The 15,400-nt window shown below is 39.4% G+C and overlaps 1 protein-coding gene across 1 annotated transcript in view; it reads right to left on the minus strand.

The window, feature by feature from the left end:
- Positions 1-15,400, minus strand: part of Dhx40 (DEAH-box helicase 40) — a 44,010-nt gene that overhangs the window by 22,268 nt on the left and 6,342 nt on the right. Inside the window, exons 5-10 of the mRNA XM_028878275.2 lie at positions 14,813-15,040; positions 14,337-14,403; positions 13,050-13,181; positions 5,480-5,579; positions 1,929-2,015; positions 1,608-1,790 (exon numbers count right to left, since the gene is read on the minus strand). Of these exons, the coding sequence (XP_028734108.1) occupies positions 1,608-1,790; positions 1,929-2,015; positions 5,480-5,579; positions 13,050-13,181; positions 14,337-14,403; positions 14,813-15,040 (797 nt within the window). The remainder of the gene's footprint in view (positions 1-1,607; positions 1,791-1,928; positions 2,016-5,479; positions 5,580-13,049; positions 13,182-14,336; positions 14,404-14,812; positions 15,041-15,400) is intronic.

Raw genomic sequence — 15,400 nt, forward strand, 5'->3', positions numbered from 1 at the left:
GACATCCAGGGGCACCAAGCATGCAAGTGGTGCACAGACTTGTATGCAGGAAAAACATCCATATACATAAAATAAAAATCTAAAGAAAAGAGCAAAAGAAGAGTAACAATATAGACAGTATTAAGTCACTGAAAATGAACTAATGCCTATTCATTCTTATTTTTCCAATATGTGTTCATTCTTGGTTATTTGTACTCTGTAGTTCTTTGAGAGTATGCTAGGAATTAATGTCAAGCTTACTGGGCAGTTGATTTCAGAGTCTCCTCTTCCTAAATGAGACTATATCAAGACACTGTTTTTAAATCTGGATTTGCCTGAAAGTTTTTGGTTTAGTCATTTAGTTCTTTCAATGGCTTATTTCTTTCTCATTGGCATAACTAGAAAAAAAAAATCTGTAGTCTTACTTGAAACCATCTGAATTGGCTTCCTAGGAGTCAGGCTTGGTAGCATTTGCCTATAATCATAGCACTCAAGAGACAAGAGACAAGAGAAAGGTTTCACTATGTAGACTAGGCCAGTCTAGTCTACATAGTGAGTTTCAGGCAGCCAGAGCTATATAATGAGGCTCTGACTCAAACAAACAAAAATATGCACACCATTACATCTGGCTCCAAAAAATACTTTCTAATTAGAATACAGTCATATGCCTTACATTTAAAATTAACAGTGGTCAACCAGGCATTGTGGTGCACGCCTTTTAATCACAGTACTTGGGAGGCAGAGATAGGCAGATTTCTATGAGTTCAAGGCCAGCCTGGTCTACAGAGTGAGCTCCAAGACAGGGAGATTTTGTCTCAAAAAACAAAACAGCAACAAAAACAGTGGTCACTAAAGTTAGTCAAATCAACATCAGCATGAAGGCCTCAATTAAACTAAGGTTTAACTATGAGAAAAAGATCAATTCTCAGTTTGAATGTCATTGGCCCCCATAAGCTTATAGGGAGTGGCACTATTAGGAGGTGTGGCTTTGTTACAGGAAGTGTGTCACTGTGAAGGCAGGCCTTGAGTTCTGTGTTCAAGCTACTCCTAGTGTCACAGTTGACCATTTCCTGTTGCCTGCAAGATGTAGGACTCTCAGCTACTTCACCAGCACCATGTCTGCCTGCATGCCACCATGCTCCCTGCCGTGATGATAATGGACTGACCCTCTGAACCATAAATGAGTAAGCCACCACAGTGAAATGTTTTCCTTTACAAGAGTTGCCATGGCCTTAGTGACTTTTCACAGCAATAGAAACCTAAACTAAGACATCGAGTAAAGCAATGCAAGCTTTGAAATAAAACAGTTTAACACTGTTTACTTCTAGATTCCTCAATCTTAAATTACAGCAGTTTGAGGCTGATGAAAATGTTCTGAAATTTGACAGTGGTAATAGTCATATAGCACTGTGAATCTACTAAAAACAATTTGAACTGTACACTTTAAAATGGCTAAAATACAGATTTTTATTTTAGGTAGATTAGCATTTTTAGTTTAGGTTAAAAGCAACCATCAAGAGAAGTAACCCTGGATATAGGGTAATCTCAATTCCTGGGGACATATCAGTCAAAAATTACAAAATGATTTCTGAGCAATAACCTGGCTTCTTCCACTCTAGCCCACATACCTTATAACATCATGTATGGCAAGGCACTTTAATGTCAGAACTACAGATGTCAAACTAGTTCTCTTAATCTCTGGGATCACATGATCAGGCATACACTGGTTCCAAAAATCTTTACTGTAAATCCGAAAGCATTTTCCTGAGGCAGTCCTGCCGGCTCGGCCACTTCGCTGTAATGCTTCACTTCTACAAAAGAAAACAACAACAGTTCCCAAAATGTTTTGTGGGTTTGCCAAGTAATTTACTTCCAATATTCAAACCAAGTAGAAAGACTCTACTCAGCTAACTGTTCTTTGAATTGAAAAGCTTGATAAAGAGACTTACTTTGAAATAGGAACCACCTCCAGGATGTCCAACCCTAATCTGGGGTTGTGATTTAACTGCTTCACAAAGCCTCCGTCCACTACATATCTAAGAGAATGAAAGCAAGTTAAATATCTAGAAAATAAGGGGAGATGTGTTAATTTTTACTTTTATTTCATGTGTATGAGTGTTTTCCCGCATGTATTACTGTGCACCGTGTACACGTCTGTTGCCCACAAAGTCAAGAGGACCACCAGTGCATCTCCTAGATGGAGTTACAGAAAGTTGGGAGCTACCAAGTAGGTGCTGGAAATCAAACCCAGATCCTCTGGAAGTGTAGCCAGTGCTCTTAACCACTAAGCTATCTCTCCAACCCCAAAACTTGTTAATTTTAACCACTTCAGAGTCTCCTTTTCTACCATGTTTACTGCATTATTTATCTTAAATATAAAATTTGAAAGTCAGCTTGGTGAGATGGTTCAGAGAGTAAAGGCACATGCCAACAAGCCTGATGACCTGAGTTCAATCTTTGGAACCAGGAAAGGGCCGGGTGGCAGTGGTGCATGCCTTTAGTCCCTGCACTAGGGAAGCAGAGCCAGGCGGATCTCTGTGAGTTTGAGGCCAAGCCTGATCTATAGAGCGAGATCCAGGACAGGCACCGAAACTACACAGAGAAACCCTGTTTCAAAAAAGAAAAAAAAGTTAAAAGTCAAGAATGGAATCATCATACACAGTTAATGACAAAGTAAAATCCTCACAAATTAATGGTGATAAAGCTAATGAGGGAAACATTTTGGCCTTTCTTCAAAAAGCTAAAATAGGATTACCTTGTGATCTAGGTATTCCACTCCCAAGTACAGACCCAAAAGTACTGAAACAAATATATAAACATTTGTAGATGAATATTCATACCAGTAGTAACAACAAAGGCCAAGAAAGTAAAAATCCACCAAATTGTTCACTAAAACTTAACAGACTGGGGACTAGAGAGATGGCTTCTTTTATAGAGGATCAGGGTTTGAATCCCAGCACTTACATGGTAGCTGCTCACAGCCACCTGAAACTCCAGTAAAAGAGGACGTAACAACCTTCTGGCCTCCATTGACACTGCATGCATCTGATGCGCAGACATAAATATAGGCAAAACATTCACACACAAACACACATAAAAACAAAATCATTGTTTAAAAACCCTAACAGATTCACAGCCAGCAAGATGGCTTAGTGGGTAAAGAACCTGCTTAATGGACATGGGGCTTTATTTTGAATGACCAAATATTTTGGCACTAGATAGAGGTAGTACTTATACAAAATTGTAAATGTACTAAATTTAAACTTTTTTCCATTTTTAAAGTTATTAAAACAGGGTTCACACTCAGCTCTGAACTGCTGTAACAGATTCAAAATCTAATTCTTTAGCATCCCATTTGAAGTCACTGTTGAGCAAGTACAGTAAAGAGTTAAGTTAGGAATAGCACCAAACCTATAATTTTACTAAACAACATTCTGAAAACTGCTAGACCTTTGCTTGTATGGGAAAATACAATTACAGAAGTCAATGTAACAACTCTACTGCTCTACTCCTTTAGAAAAAGCACTATTTTTTCTTTTAAATTTTAAGTATCTATCTGTATTTTATTTTATTTATTTTTTATTTATTTATTTATTTTGGTTTTTCGAGACAGGGTTTCTCTGTGTAGCTTTGCGCCTTTCCTGGAACTCACTCTGTAGACCAGGCTGGCCTCGAACTCACAGAGATCTGCCTGCCTCTGCCTCCCGAGTGCTGGGATTAAAGGTGTGCACCACCACCGCCCGGCTCTGTATTTTATTTTTGACACAAGGTTTTATTATATGGCCAAGGCTGGCTCTGTAGACACTATGTAGCTCAAGCTGGCCTCAAACTCAGTCTTCTGGCCTCTGCTTCCTGAGTGCTGGAATTACAGACATACTACACTCCAACATCCTGGATAAGAAATCATTATTTTTGTTTTTTAAAGTTTTTTAATGCATACAGATGTTTTGCTTGTATGTATGTATGTGCACCATATGAATGCACTGTCCACAAAAGCCAGAAGATGGCATCAGAACCCCTGGAACTGGATGTTCATACAGTTTTGAGTATCTATGTAGATGCTGGGAATTGAAACCAGGTCCCCTACAAGCACAGCAAGTACTCTTTTAAATCTCTCTTTTTCTGCCTGCACGCATGTGTGTTCATGCGTGTGTGTGTGTGTGTGTGTGTGTGTGTGTGTGTGTGTGTGTGTGTTGCCTGCATGCATGACTGTATACTACATTATGTGCCTGGGGCCTGCAGAGGTCAAAAAAGGGATACCATGGAACTGGAGTTACAGGCAGTTCTGAGTTGCCATGTGGGGATTGGGAACTGAACCCAGGTTCTCTGGAAGAACAGCATGTACATACGTTTAATTGCTGAGCTAACTATCCAGCCCATAACTGTTTGTTTTTTTAAGTAAAAGAAATGTAATTTCTCTTTACTCATTCACCCAGAAGAAATATAATTGAGTCTTAGAGACTGTGGTCTAGCCTTTGTGTGGCAGGCAGTCAGACTAAGTGAAGGATATAAAATACACTGGATAAAATATCAGAAAGGGATGTAGCTCAGAAGCCTCAAAGAATTTCACATCAGTTATGAATCCAGAATTGAACTTTCCAGATGATTTTCTACTAATTTCACTCAAAATCTGACTGCATTATTGAATGCATCCAAAAGCAATAGGGACTTGTACCATAATTCAATTTCATAAGGAAGTGAGAGGAAACACTCCCTCCAGATAAAGATTACATGGATACAATTAACCAAATTGGGCTGGAGACAGAAAGGCTTATCAAACCATGTAAGGCGTACATTAATAATGACCGCTAGGAAAACAGCTGGCTGAAACCTAGGAAGCACTATGAATAATCTTGTATTTAGGAAGAAAAGGCTCAAGTTAACAAATAATTAAAAAGATGACATAATTCAGAGTGTATTTCCTACTCCATTTCCCGCTCAAAGGAATTAGTAATTATAAAATATGGAAGGTGAGCTAGGTATGGTGGTGCATACCTTTAATCATAGCACCTGGGAGGCAAAGGCAGGCAAATCTCCTGAGTTTGAGGCCAGCCTGGTCTACATAGTGAGTGATACTCTTTAAAAAAAAAACAAAACCAAACAGTGAACTAAGTTAAGAATGGTAAAGACAGGCTGAAGAGATGACTCAACATCAGTTAGGAGCACTTGCTATACAATCATGCGGATACTAGCACCTAGGTAACAAGCCAGGCCTGGTCTTGGCATGCCTGTAGCCCTAGTGGAGTGGGTAAAAACAGAGAATTAATGGGGCTTGCTGCCTGCAAGCCTAGATGACAAACAGTATCTCTAGTTCTGTGAGAAACGCTGCCTTCAAAAGGAATAAGGAAGAGAATGGGAAAGGAGGATACCCAATACCCTCGGGCCTGTGTGTGTGCACATTCAAATAAAATTTAAGAAAAGAAAAACACTACAAAATAGGAGAGACAGGAGTTAGTAAAAAACACAGGTATAAATAAGTAAGTTTTTAAAAAGGCTGTACCTGATCCCATCTATCGTCAAAGATGTTGCAGAAATATTGGTGGATATGACACATTTTCTAATTCCAGGTGGAGGTGGCAAAAATATTCTCCTCTGTTGATCTAAAATATACACAGAGGAAAAAAAAATACTAGTTAAAAACATGCTCTTGTCAACACCAAGCTTTCAAAGAACTCATTTCTTTTCATTACAAGTTGTATTTTCATCACCTCTTCTTTCCTTCCTATGTAGCTTGCTCTTTCTTTCTCTTCTTACTTTTTCTTTCCTATGTAGCCCTAGCTGTCCTGCTATCCTGGCTCGTTATACACCAGGCTCACCTCCAACTCAGAGATCTGCTTGCCTCTGCCTCCTGAGTGCTGGAATTAAAGGTGTGTACCACTACACCCAGCTCATCACCTCATAAATAATCTAGAATATAAACTGTAGTAACAAAAACTAAGACTATTTCTTAACGTTTCACTTTTAAGATTTTTAAATCCAGGCTGGAAAGATGTCTCAGAGCTTAAGAGAACTTACTGCTCTTGCAGTGGACCCAAGTTTGAATCCCAGCACCCATATCACTTGGCCCACAACCACCTTTAACTCCATTCCTGAGGATCGGGAGCCCTCCTGCCTCCAAGGGCATCTGATCCACATTCACAACCCTCCTACATACATGCAATTAAATAGAAATCTTTACAAACAGATTTTTAAACATATGGAATTGTATACTATTATTTACTACAAAAAGACCACCTATAGCAATGTCCTTTATTTAGGCCACAGCTCCATGTCAAGACATGTATAAAAGTATGGACTTAGCGCGGCGGTGATGGGGGGGAAACTGGCAGAGGAAGAAACATATTCCAAATCCTACCAAGAAATACAATCATTTTTAAAAGACCATTTAACACTCTTACTGAAATAAAGCTTCTACCAAGATATGATATAAACTAAAGACAATGGAATTCTCTTCCCGAAATTCCCTGTCCAAATATTCTCCAAAAGAATCCAAAGCAGGGGTTGGGGATTTAGCTCAGTGGTAGAGCGCTTGCCTAGCAAGGACAAGGCCCTAGGTTTGGTCCTCAGCTCCAGAAAATTAAAAAAAAAAAAAAAAAAAAAAAAACAGAATATGCCATCCTTAAAATATGCCTCTTTGGCGTATTGATTGTTTGCCGGGTGGTGGTGGCGCACACCTTTAATCCCAGCACTCGGGAGGCAGAGCCAGGAGGATCTCTTTGAGTTCGAGGCCAGCCTGGTCTACAAAGCGAGTTCCAGGAAAGGCGCAAAGCTGCATAGAGAAACCCTGTCTCGAAAAAAAAAAAAAAAAATCCAAAGCAGAAATATGCTTGTCCAGGCATACAGTATGTATGGAATAAAGGAATACAATTAATAAAAGGAATACAATTTAATGTAGTAAACTTCAATGATGGCCAACCAAAGAAGGAAAGAGGAGGATGACTATGGAATAGAAAAAAGAAATACAATATTATTTCCATGTTGAAACTCTGTCCACCCTGAGAAGTTATCTGGATGCATCACAAAAAATGCCTTGAGTATTCTTACTAACAGCACATGAAAATCAACTTCCTGACATGAGAAGATCTTAAAAACATGATGGAACTAGAAAGAAACTACAAACACTTGAGAGACAGAAACTGTTCAACATGAGAATGACTTGTGTTAATGAACTAGAGAAGCCAACAAAGAGAAACGAAGCACTGAATCCGGAGTAAGAGTGCATCAGATGTGTTCATCATGTGTGTGATTACATAAGTAGACAAACTGCCAAAACCCAATGAATCATAGCTTTAAAATAATACTGCATAACATTATTTATCATATATAAATTATATTCAAAAAGTTAATTTTAGGGGCTGGAGAGATGGCTCAGCAGTTAAGAGCACTGGCTGCTCTTTCAGAGGACCTGACTTCATTTCCCAGTACCCATGTGGCAGCTCACAACTGTCTGTAACTCCAGGATCCAACACCCTCACACAGACATACATGCAGGCAAAACACCAATAAAATACAAACAATGAGAAAGAAAGTCGGAATCTCTGAGTTCAAGGCCATCTGGTCTACAGAGCGAGTTCCAGGACAGCCAGAGCTACACAGAGAAACCAAAAAGAAAAAAGAAAAGAAAAGAAAGTTAATTTTAAAAATAAGCACAGTCAGGTGTGTGGTAACACAAACCTTTAATCCCAGCACTTGGGAGGCAGAGGCAGGCGAATCTCTGTGAGTCTGAGGCTAGTTTGATATACATAGCAAGTTCTAGGCCATCAGGGCAACACAAGAAACCCCGAAACCCTGTCTCAAAAAACCCACTAATAGCCGGGCGGTGGTGGCGCATGCCTTTAATCCCAGCACTCGGGAGGCAGAGCCAGGCGGATCTCTGTGAGTTCAAGGCCAGCCTGGTCTACAGAGCAGTTCCAGGAAAGGCGCAAAGCTACATAGAGAAACCCTGTCTTGAAAAACCAAAAAAAAAAACAAAAAACAAAAAACAAAAAAAAACACCAGTAATAATAATAATAACAATAAAAAAATAAAAATACATCAAATTCCAGATTTTACTATAAAACAAGCACACAAAAATAGTATCCTAATAATGACTGAGAGATGGTTCAATGGTCAGAAGTACTTACTGCCCTTGTAGAGGACCGGAGTTCAATTCCCAGCACCCACATGGAGGTTTCACAACCATTCCTAACTCCCAGGGGAGCCAATGCCACCTTGGGACTTCCTCAGCACAAGACACATGTGTAGTGCACTTACAAACATTCAGGCAAGATACCCATGTTCAGCAAAAAACCAAAAAAATAGAGATGACTGAAAATTAACAAAGGAGCTGAAGAATGGAAAAATCAGATGAACAGGACCAATAGTAAATGCTGAATATATCCAAAGAATACAAAATGACCTAACAGTCAGGTGATATATCAGGAAAATGTATCTCAAAATGTTAATGATGGTTATCATTTCGTTATATTGGTAGAATCTGAGTGATTTTTTTTTCCCCCTCAAGACAGGGTTTCGCTATGTAGCTTTGGAGCCTGTCCTGGTTCTCTCTCTGTAGCCCTAGCTGGCCTCAAACCCACAGAGATCTTCCTGGTTCTGCCTCCCAAGTGCTGGGATTAAAGGCATGTACCACCACTGCCCAGCAATGAGTGATTTTTAATATTCTGCTTGTATAAAACCTACTTATAAGGTCTGGATAGATTGTTCAGTAGTTAAGAATACGTGCTGCTCTTGCAGAAGAATTGGGTTCAATTCTCACCACCTAAATGGTGTTTCACAACCATCTTTAACTCTAGTTCCAGAGGATCTAATGCTGTCTTCTGACCTCCATGGGCAACAGGTATACATATGGTGCACAAACCTACATGCAGGCAAAACACACACACACACACATACATACATACATAAATAAAAAATTTTTAAAAAAGTCAAACACCTATTTATAATCCCCAAGAGGACATCTCTAAACACATACATATGATCAACACTATACTGACTCACTAAGGCTGTATTTATATATACATGTGTATGTATAAAAGAGTAATAATCAAAGAAGTCATGAAGTTGAGAGGAAATGGAGGGACATGGAAAGCAGTGGAGGGGAGAATGTGGGGTAGAAATTATGTAAATACAGTATTCACGTATGAAATTCTCAAAAACAGTAATACAACAATATTAAAACAAACTACTTATTGATTTGTAAGACAAAAGTTTTCCCATTTGAGGAGATTCCACATACAGTAAGTTTTCTGTTTGTTTCTGAGACAGGATCTCACTGTGGCCCTTGCTGGCCTGGAGCTCTGTGTGACCAGGATGGCGCACAGAGATCCTCTGCCTTTGCCTCCTGAGTGCTGAGATTAAAGGCAGGCACCACCACTGAGCTATAGTTAAGCCACTGATGTTACTCTCTGACACCGTGCACCTTCCCTTTCCGGCACATACTCTTGAAATACTAAGTCCTCTTTTACCCCCTCCTGGATAACCAGTTATCAAATGTAGATTTACTCCACAATCTCAGGAACATCAGGTGGTATCTATCTGTAAAATAAAAGTCTGATTCTATAAAAACATGTCTGTGGGCAGATACACATTTTCTTTAGAAGATAGGCAATTTACTACAGAATAAGACAAGTCACTCTCAAAGGTCAAAATAGGTGATACCAAAGGGACCACTGTGGAAAAGCTCTCACAGGTTAGTAGTTGACAATGGCCAGAGACCACTGTGTGATCCTACATGTTAAGGCAGGCTTTATACTATTTTTCATGTGTAATTTCTCAGTGGGGAATAGCTATGGTTTGCCTCACCTAGTTAAAGACATTTTTGTTTGTTTGTTTGTTTCTTGTTTTGTTTTTCGAGACAGGGTCTTTCTATGTAACCCTGGCTGTCATAGAACTGACTCTGTAGACCAGGCTAGCCAGCCTCAAACTCAGAGATCAGAGATCTGCCTGCCTCTGCCTCCTGAGTGCTAGGATTAAAAGTGTGTGCCACCACCACCCATCTATTTAAAGGAACTTGAGACCCCTTCTAACTCTCCCAAAAGGCTACGTACTTTCGGTGATACAATTTTTCAATCCCATGTACGTATCTGTCATTTATGAAACAACAGGTATATTTCTATGGGTTCTGACTTCCCCACACATGTGACAGGAGTAACTTGAACAAAGAAGTCGTCAATAACTCAGCTCCCTCGATTATAGTCCACCTGAGTTCTAGGACACGTTTGCTCTCCGAATGTTCTGCTTATGTGCAGCTCTAACCCCGCAGGGACGACTGGACTGACGCTGTCAATAGGCAGCAACCGCAGCAACCGCGCTGTCCACTGCAGTAAACAGCAGGGGAGCTGACGGTCTTGTTTCCATTTGAAGCTTTGCTTCTGCCTCAGAGGCCTGAATGATTTAAAAACACAACAAACAACAACAACAAACCTTGCGGATTTCCTCTCTGAGAAAGACAGGTACAGACGCAGAGAGAAAAAGAACTGTGAGAGAACAAGAACTTGAAGTAAGGTAAGACATTTAAAGGAATGTCAGCAGAAAGCAAAGTCTGAAACTCAGATTAACAAATGTTTAAACAGGATTTTTCACCATTACATCATACCTGCATTCAAGCTGTTCACACATCTCTAATTTACTCAGCACTTAGGAGGCAGAGGTGAGCGGATCTCTGTGAGTTTGAAGCCAGCCTGGTCTATATAGCAAGTTCAGGCCAGTCAGGGCTACATAAGGCCATGACTCAAAACAATAATAATATGAGGCTCAAGGGGTGGCTCGTGGGTAAAAGCAAGTACTGTTCCTCCAGAAGACCTGAATTTAGTTCCCAGCGTCCACATGGGATGGTTCACAACAGTCTGTAACTCCAGTTCAGAGGATCTGACACCCTCTTTTGAACTCCTCATACACCTGCATTCACATGTGCACATACCTACACAGATACACATATCTACACATAATTATAAAAACATCTCCTACAGTGTGGGAGTAGGTGGCACAGTCCAGGCCAAAGAGCTAGTTCATGTAATCTTAGAAGTGATTACACAGCACTTGTCCACATTTGACAGATGAGAATTTTAGATGTCTCAACTGGGAAGACATCTAAGATTTTCATTTAAAAGACATTATCATGGCTAGTATATTTAAATATAAAAAGAGTAAATAGAAAATATTCACCTTGAGCTAAATATGGTGTTTTATACCTATAATCCAATACCCAAGAGGGGGTCAGAAGGAGCCCAAGCTGAAGGCCACCCTAGGATACATAAGATCCTGTCTCAAAATATCTACCTCATTAATTTTACCTATTCACTAAACCCAGGTAGGAATCACTGTTAAAACTCTTTTCTAAGCTGCACGGTGGTGGCACATGCTTTTAACCCCAGCACTCAGGAAGCAAAGGCAGGTGGATCTCTTGAGTTTGAGACCAGCCTGATCTACAGAGTGAGTTCCAGGACAGCCAGGGCCACACAAAGAAACCTTGTCTCAAACCCCTTGCCCCCTAGAAAAAAAGAAAAAAAACTGCCTTTAAGATGTAAAATGGAAAATAAAATGTAAAATGGAGATCACTACTTAATCTATATCAAAAGCCTACTATCACAAAAGATTTCCAAAATAGCACCTCATTTATGGTTAACTACTAATGTAATTTTTAATTTTTTAAAAAAATTGTCAGTATTTTTTATGTGTGTGGGTGTTTTGCCTACATGTATGTCTGTGTACCTCATGTGTGAGGTGCACGAGGAGGCCAGAAGCAGGCTTTAATCCTGTAGAACTGAAGCTCCATATGGTCATGAGCCACCATGTGGCACTAGGAACTGAACAAGGGTCCTCTGGAAAGCAGTCAGTACTCTTTTTTTTTTTTTTTTTTTTTAAAGATTTATTTATTTATCATGTATACAGCATGTATGACTGCAGGCCAGAAGAGGGCACCAGATCTCATTACAGATGGTTGTGAGCCACCATGTGGTTGCTGGGAATTGAACTCAGGACCTTTGGAAGAGCAGTCAGTGCTCCTAACCTCTGAGCCATCTCTCCAGCCCCAGCAGTCAGTACTCTTAACCGCTGGGCCAGCTCTCTCCAGCCACAACATCCCTTTAGTTTTATAAGTTAAATTCAATAATAAAAAAGTTTTACAGGACAAATTCTAGCTCTCATTCAACAGTTTTTTTATTATATTTATTATAGCCAAATACTCAAAAAAAGTTTGCATATCCTCTTTGAACATACATACACAAACCCTAACAAAATGATCAGTATTAAAAAGAAGGCCAGTATATGGCTACTTAATAGGGAATGAAAATCCACTCTGCTTACTGTAGGACATACCTGGACTTCAGATTTCTATCAATTTTGCAGCAATGGCAGACTAAGTATTGCTATAGGTCCTCATCTGAAAGAATCCCCAAAAGGATTTTTTTCTGTTGGGAGAGCACGCCTTTAATCCCAGCACTCAGGAGGCAGAGCCAGGCGAATCTCTGTGAGTTAGAGGCCAGCCTGGGCTACAGAGTGAGTTCCAGGACAGGCTCCAAAGCTACACAGAGAAACCCTGTCTTGAAAAACAAAAAACAAAACAAAACAAAAAAAAAAACAAAAAACAAACTGAGCAGCTCCAAGGTTCTCCAAAGTTCCTGTGAAAGGACTTTAAACAAAATTGGTTCACCAGAGGGATGATGGCTCTCAACAATTTACTTCCTGATCTGGGTTAAGACCTAGGAGTTACAAAACTGAGATCAGTTTGTGAAATTTTTTGACCCAAATACTGAAGATTTCTATTTTTTTCTGTATATATACAGTAATTAATAAAAACATTTTAAAAGGGAGCTGGAGAGATGGCTCAGTGGTCAAGAGTTCTTGCTACTCTTTCAGGAGACCAGAGTCTGGTGCTCAGTACCCATATCAAGCAACACATACCTGCCTGTAATTACAGCTAAGGTATACAATGTCCTCTGCTGGCTCAGCTGACCCCCACAAGTATGTACTCATACACTGACATACATAGAAACATATGAATAAAAAAACTAAATCGTTTTTTAAAAAGTCTATAAAAGCCTGTCATATTTTCTTTGCTAGTAAGGAATTACCTGTTGTCATAGACCCATAACATGGCAGTATCAGCAAGCCATCTAGTGTGGTGTCTTGTACATCATAATCATAATCAACAGACTCAGCCATCTGAAAAAGCAGCTCACAGCTCTTCTCTATTTCAAACTGGCCTGGAATAAGATGGAAAAACTTCAGGAATTGAACTGCAAATTTTAAAAATCTTTTTAAAGTTCAGTTTAAAATTAGCTTAAGGTTATTCTAAATCACTTTTTTGATCATGTAAGATATGCCCAACCTCAACAACAAAATTCAAGCAAAAGTATGTTTCTAATTTCTAAAGGAGCAAAGTGTTTATCATCTTCAAGCCTTTTATGTTGTTAATACAGTTTCAAGAAGAGTGAATTACTCACACACAGGAGAAACTAGTACAGGAAATACTGAATTCAGGTACATTGCAAAAACTTGAACTTAACTTCCAAAAGTCGAAAAGACAGTTTTAAATGTCTCACTTCAAACATTAGTACAAAGCAGAGTAAGCCAACAGCAATGAATTTACTTATTTCTGCTAGGACACAACTAGTTAAAAAGTTATACTACTCGTGGATTTAACCCCCCAAATCTGCTACAGACTTATTCACAATGCATGGATTCCACACCTTATCAATACTGTGTTATCTCATCACTTCAAGAAATGACAATTGGAATGTCTGAATAAAAGAATTAGTTATTCAGAACCAGGATTACTTAGCCAATTAGAGCTCTGTCTACAGTAACCCTCCCTCACCCCAAGAAAACACTTTCCAGAGTTAATTTTTTTCTATAAAAGGGTGGTGTAGCTCACGTGTATTTCCTCATGAGCCTGGCATTCTGTGTTCCTGTTATCTAGCAGAGAATCATAAAAAGGTAAGGCAACAGTTGAAAAACGAGCCCACATATCCTAGGAGAAGGAGCAGTCTGTCCACTCTGGTGTCATATTTCCTGCTTCCAAAAGGAAGATATTAACCAGGTATAGTGATGTGTGCCTGCTCTGCTGGAATAGGCTGGGCAATATATAAAGAAAGACCTTGGCTCAAAAACCACAAAATCACTTATTTACTTACTTATTTACTGAAGAATTGAGGGTTGTTTGTTGTTGTTCCTTTTTGTTTTTTTAACAGGGGCTTATCACATAGCCCAGGCTAGTCTTGAACTATATAGCCTAATCTATCTTTGAACTTGCAGCAGTCATCCTGCCTCAGTGTTCAGAGTCCTGAGGTTAGCAGCATGTAATGCTATACCTGGCTTACAAATTATAGATATTATTAAACCTAGTAGAGAATGCTCACCAGTCAGAAAAACTAAGATGTCTCCAGCCATTTCATTCAAATGAATATCCATGGTCACTTTCACAATCTAAAGAAAAAAGCAAAAACCACAATAATTATATTTTGGTATAAAACACTCATTCCTCCACTACCATACCCTCTTGCTCCACCAAACAAACAAACAAACATTGAATCAGGCTCCCCAAAAGTCCTAGCATTCATGAAGGCCAGATGGCTCAGTAAGTAAGGTGCTTGCCACATGAGCTTGATGACCTTTGTTTAATTTCTGGAACTGATACAAAGGTAGATGGAGACAATAAACTACATAGAACTGTCATCTGAGCACTCTACGCATGCCATGGCATATGTGAACACCCCCAACACATCATACCCACACAAGAATAAATGAAATTTGTAAAAATAACAAGATAAATTACCAAACTGCCCAAGTAAATAAAATCACACACACAAGACACAAAAAGATTGCTAAGTAATACCGCTTGAATATATGCAGTATTTTCTCTGTCTCGTGGGCCAATCAAATTGCAGAATTTCTCTCTGACTGGATAGAGCCTTCCAGGTATATCAAATATGGGGCAATTTCCAAAGAACGCAGAGAGCTTGGCTAGCTCCATAGTTGCTGACATCACCACCACCTTTAAATGTTCCTTCCTGTTAGGAGACTTATCCTGAAACAGCTTCTTCAGTAAACCAAATAAGATATCCTGAAAGGAAAATCTAGTAAGTCACAAATGCCAACATTTTATTATTTACTATTATTGTTCATTTTTATTTATTTTTGAAATCAGGTCTCACTGTGTAGCTGTGGTTGGCTTAGAACTCACTAAGTAAAGCAGGCTGGCCTTCAACTCACAGAAATCTGCCTGCCTGTGCCTCCTGAGTATGAGGAATACTAAGAGTGCTGGGCTTAAGGGAGTGTACCACATGCCCATTTCTATGTGGTGTTGAGAATCATGCCCAGGGCTTGTACATGCTAGGCAAGCACTCTACCAACTGAGATACATCCCTAGCCCATCTAACCTATTTTATTTTTTGTTTGTTTAGAAAAGGTCTCACTATGTAGC

The sequence above is a fragment of the Peromyscus leucopus genome, chromosome 8b, assembly GCF_004664715.2.
Source record: "Peromyscus leucopus breed LL Stock chromosome 8b, UCI_PerLeu_2.1, whole genome shotgun sequence".
NCBI lineage: Eukaryota > Metazoa > Chordata > Mammalia > Rodentia > Cricetidae > Peromyscus > Peromyscus leucopus.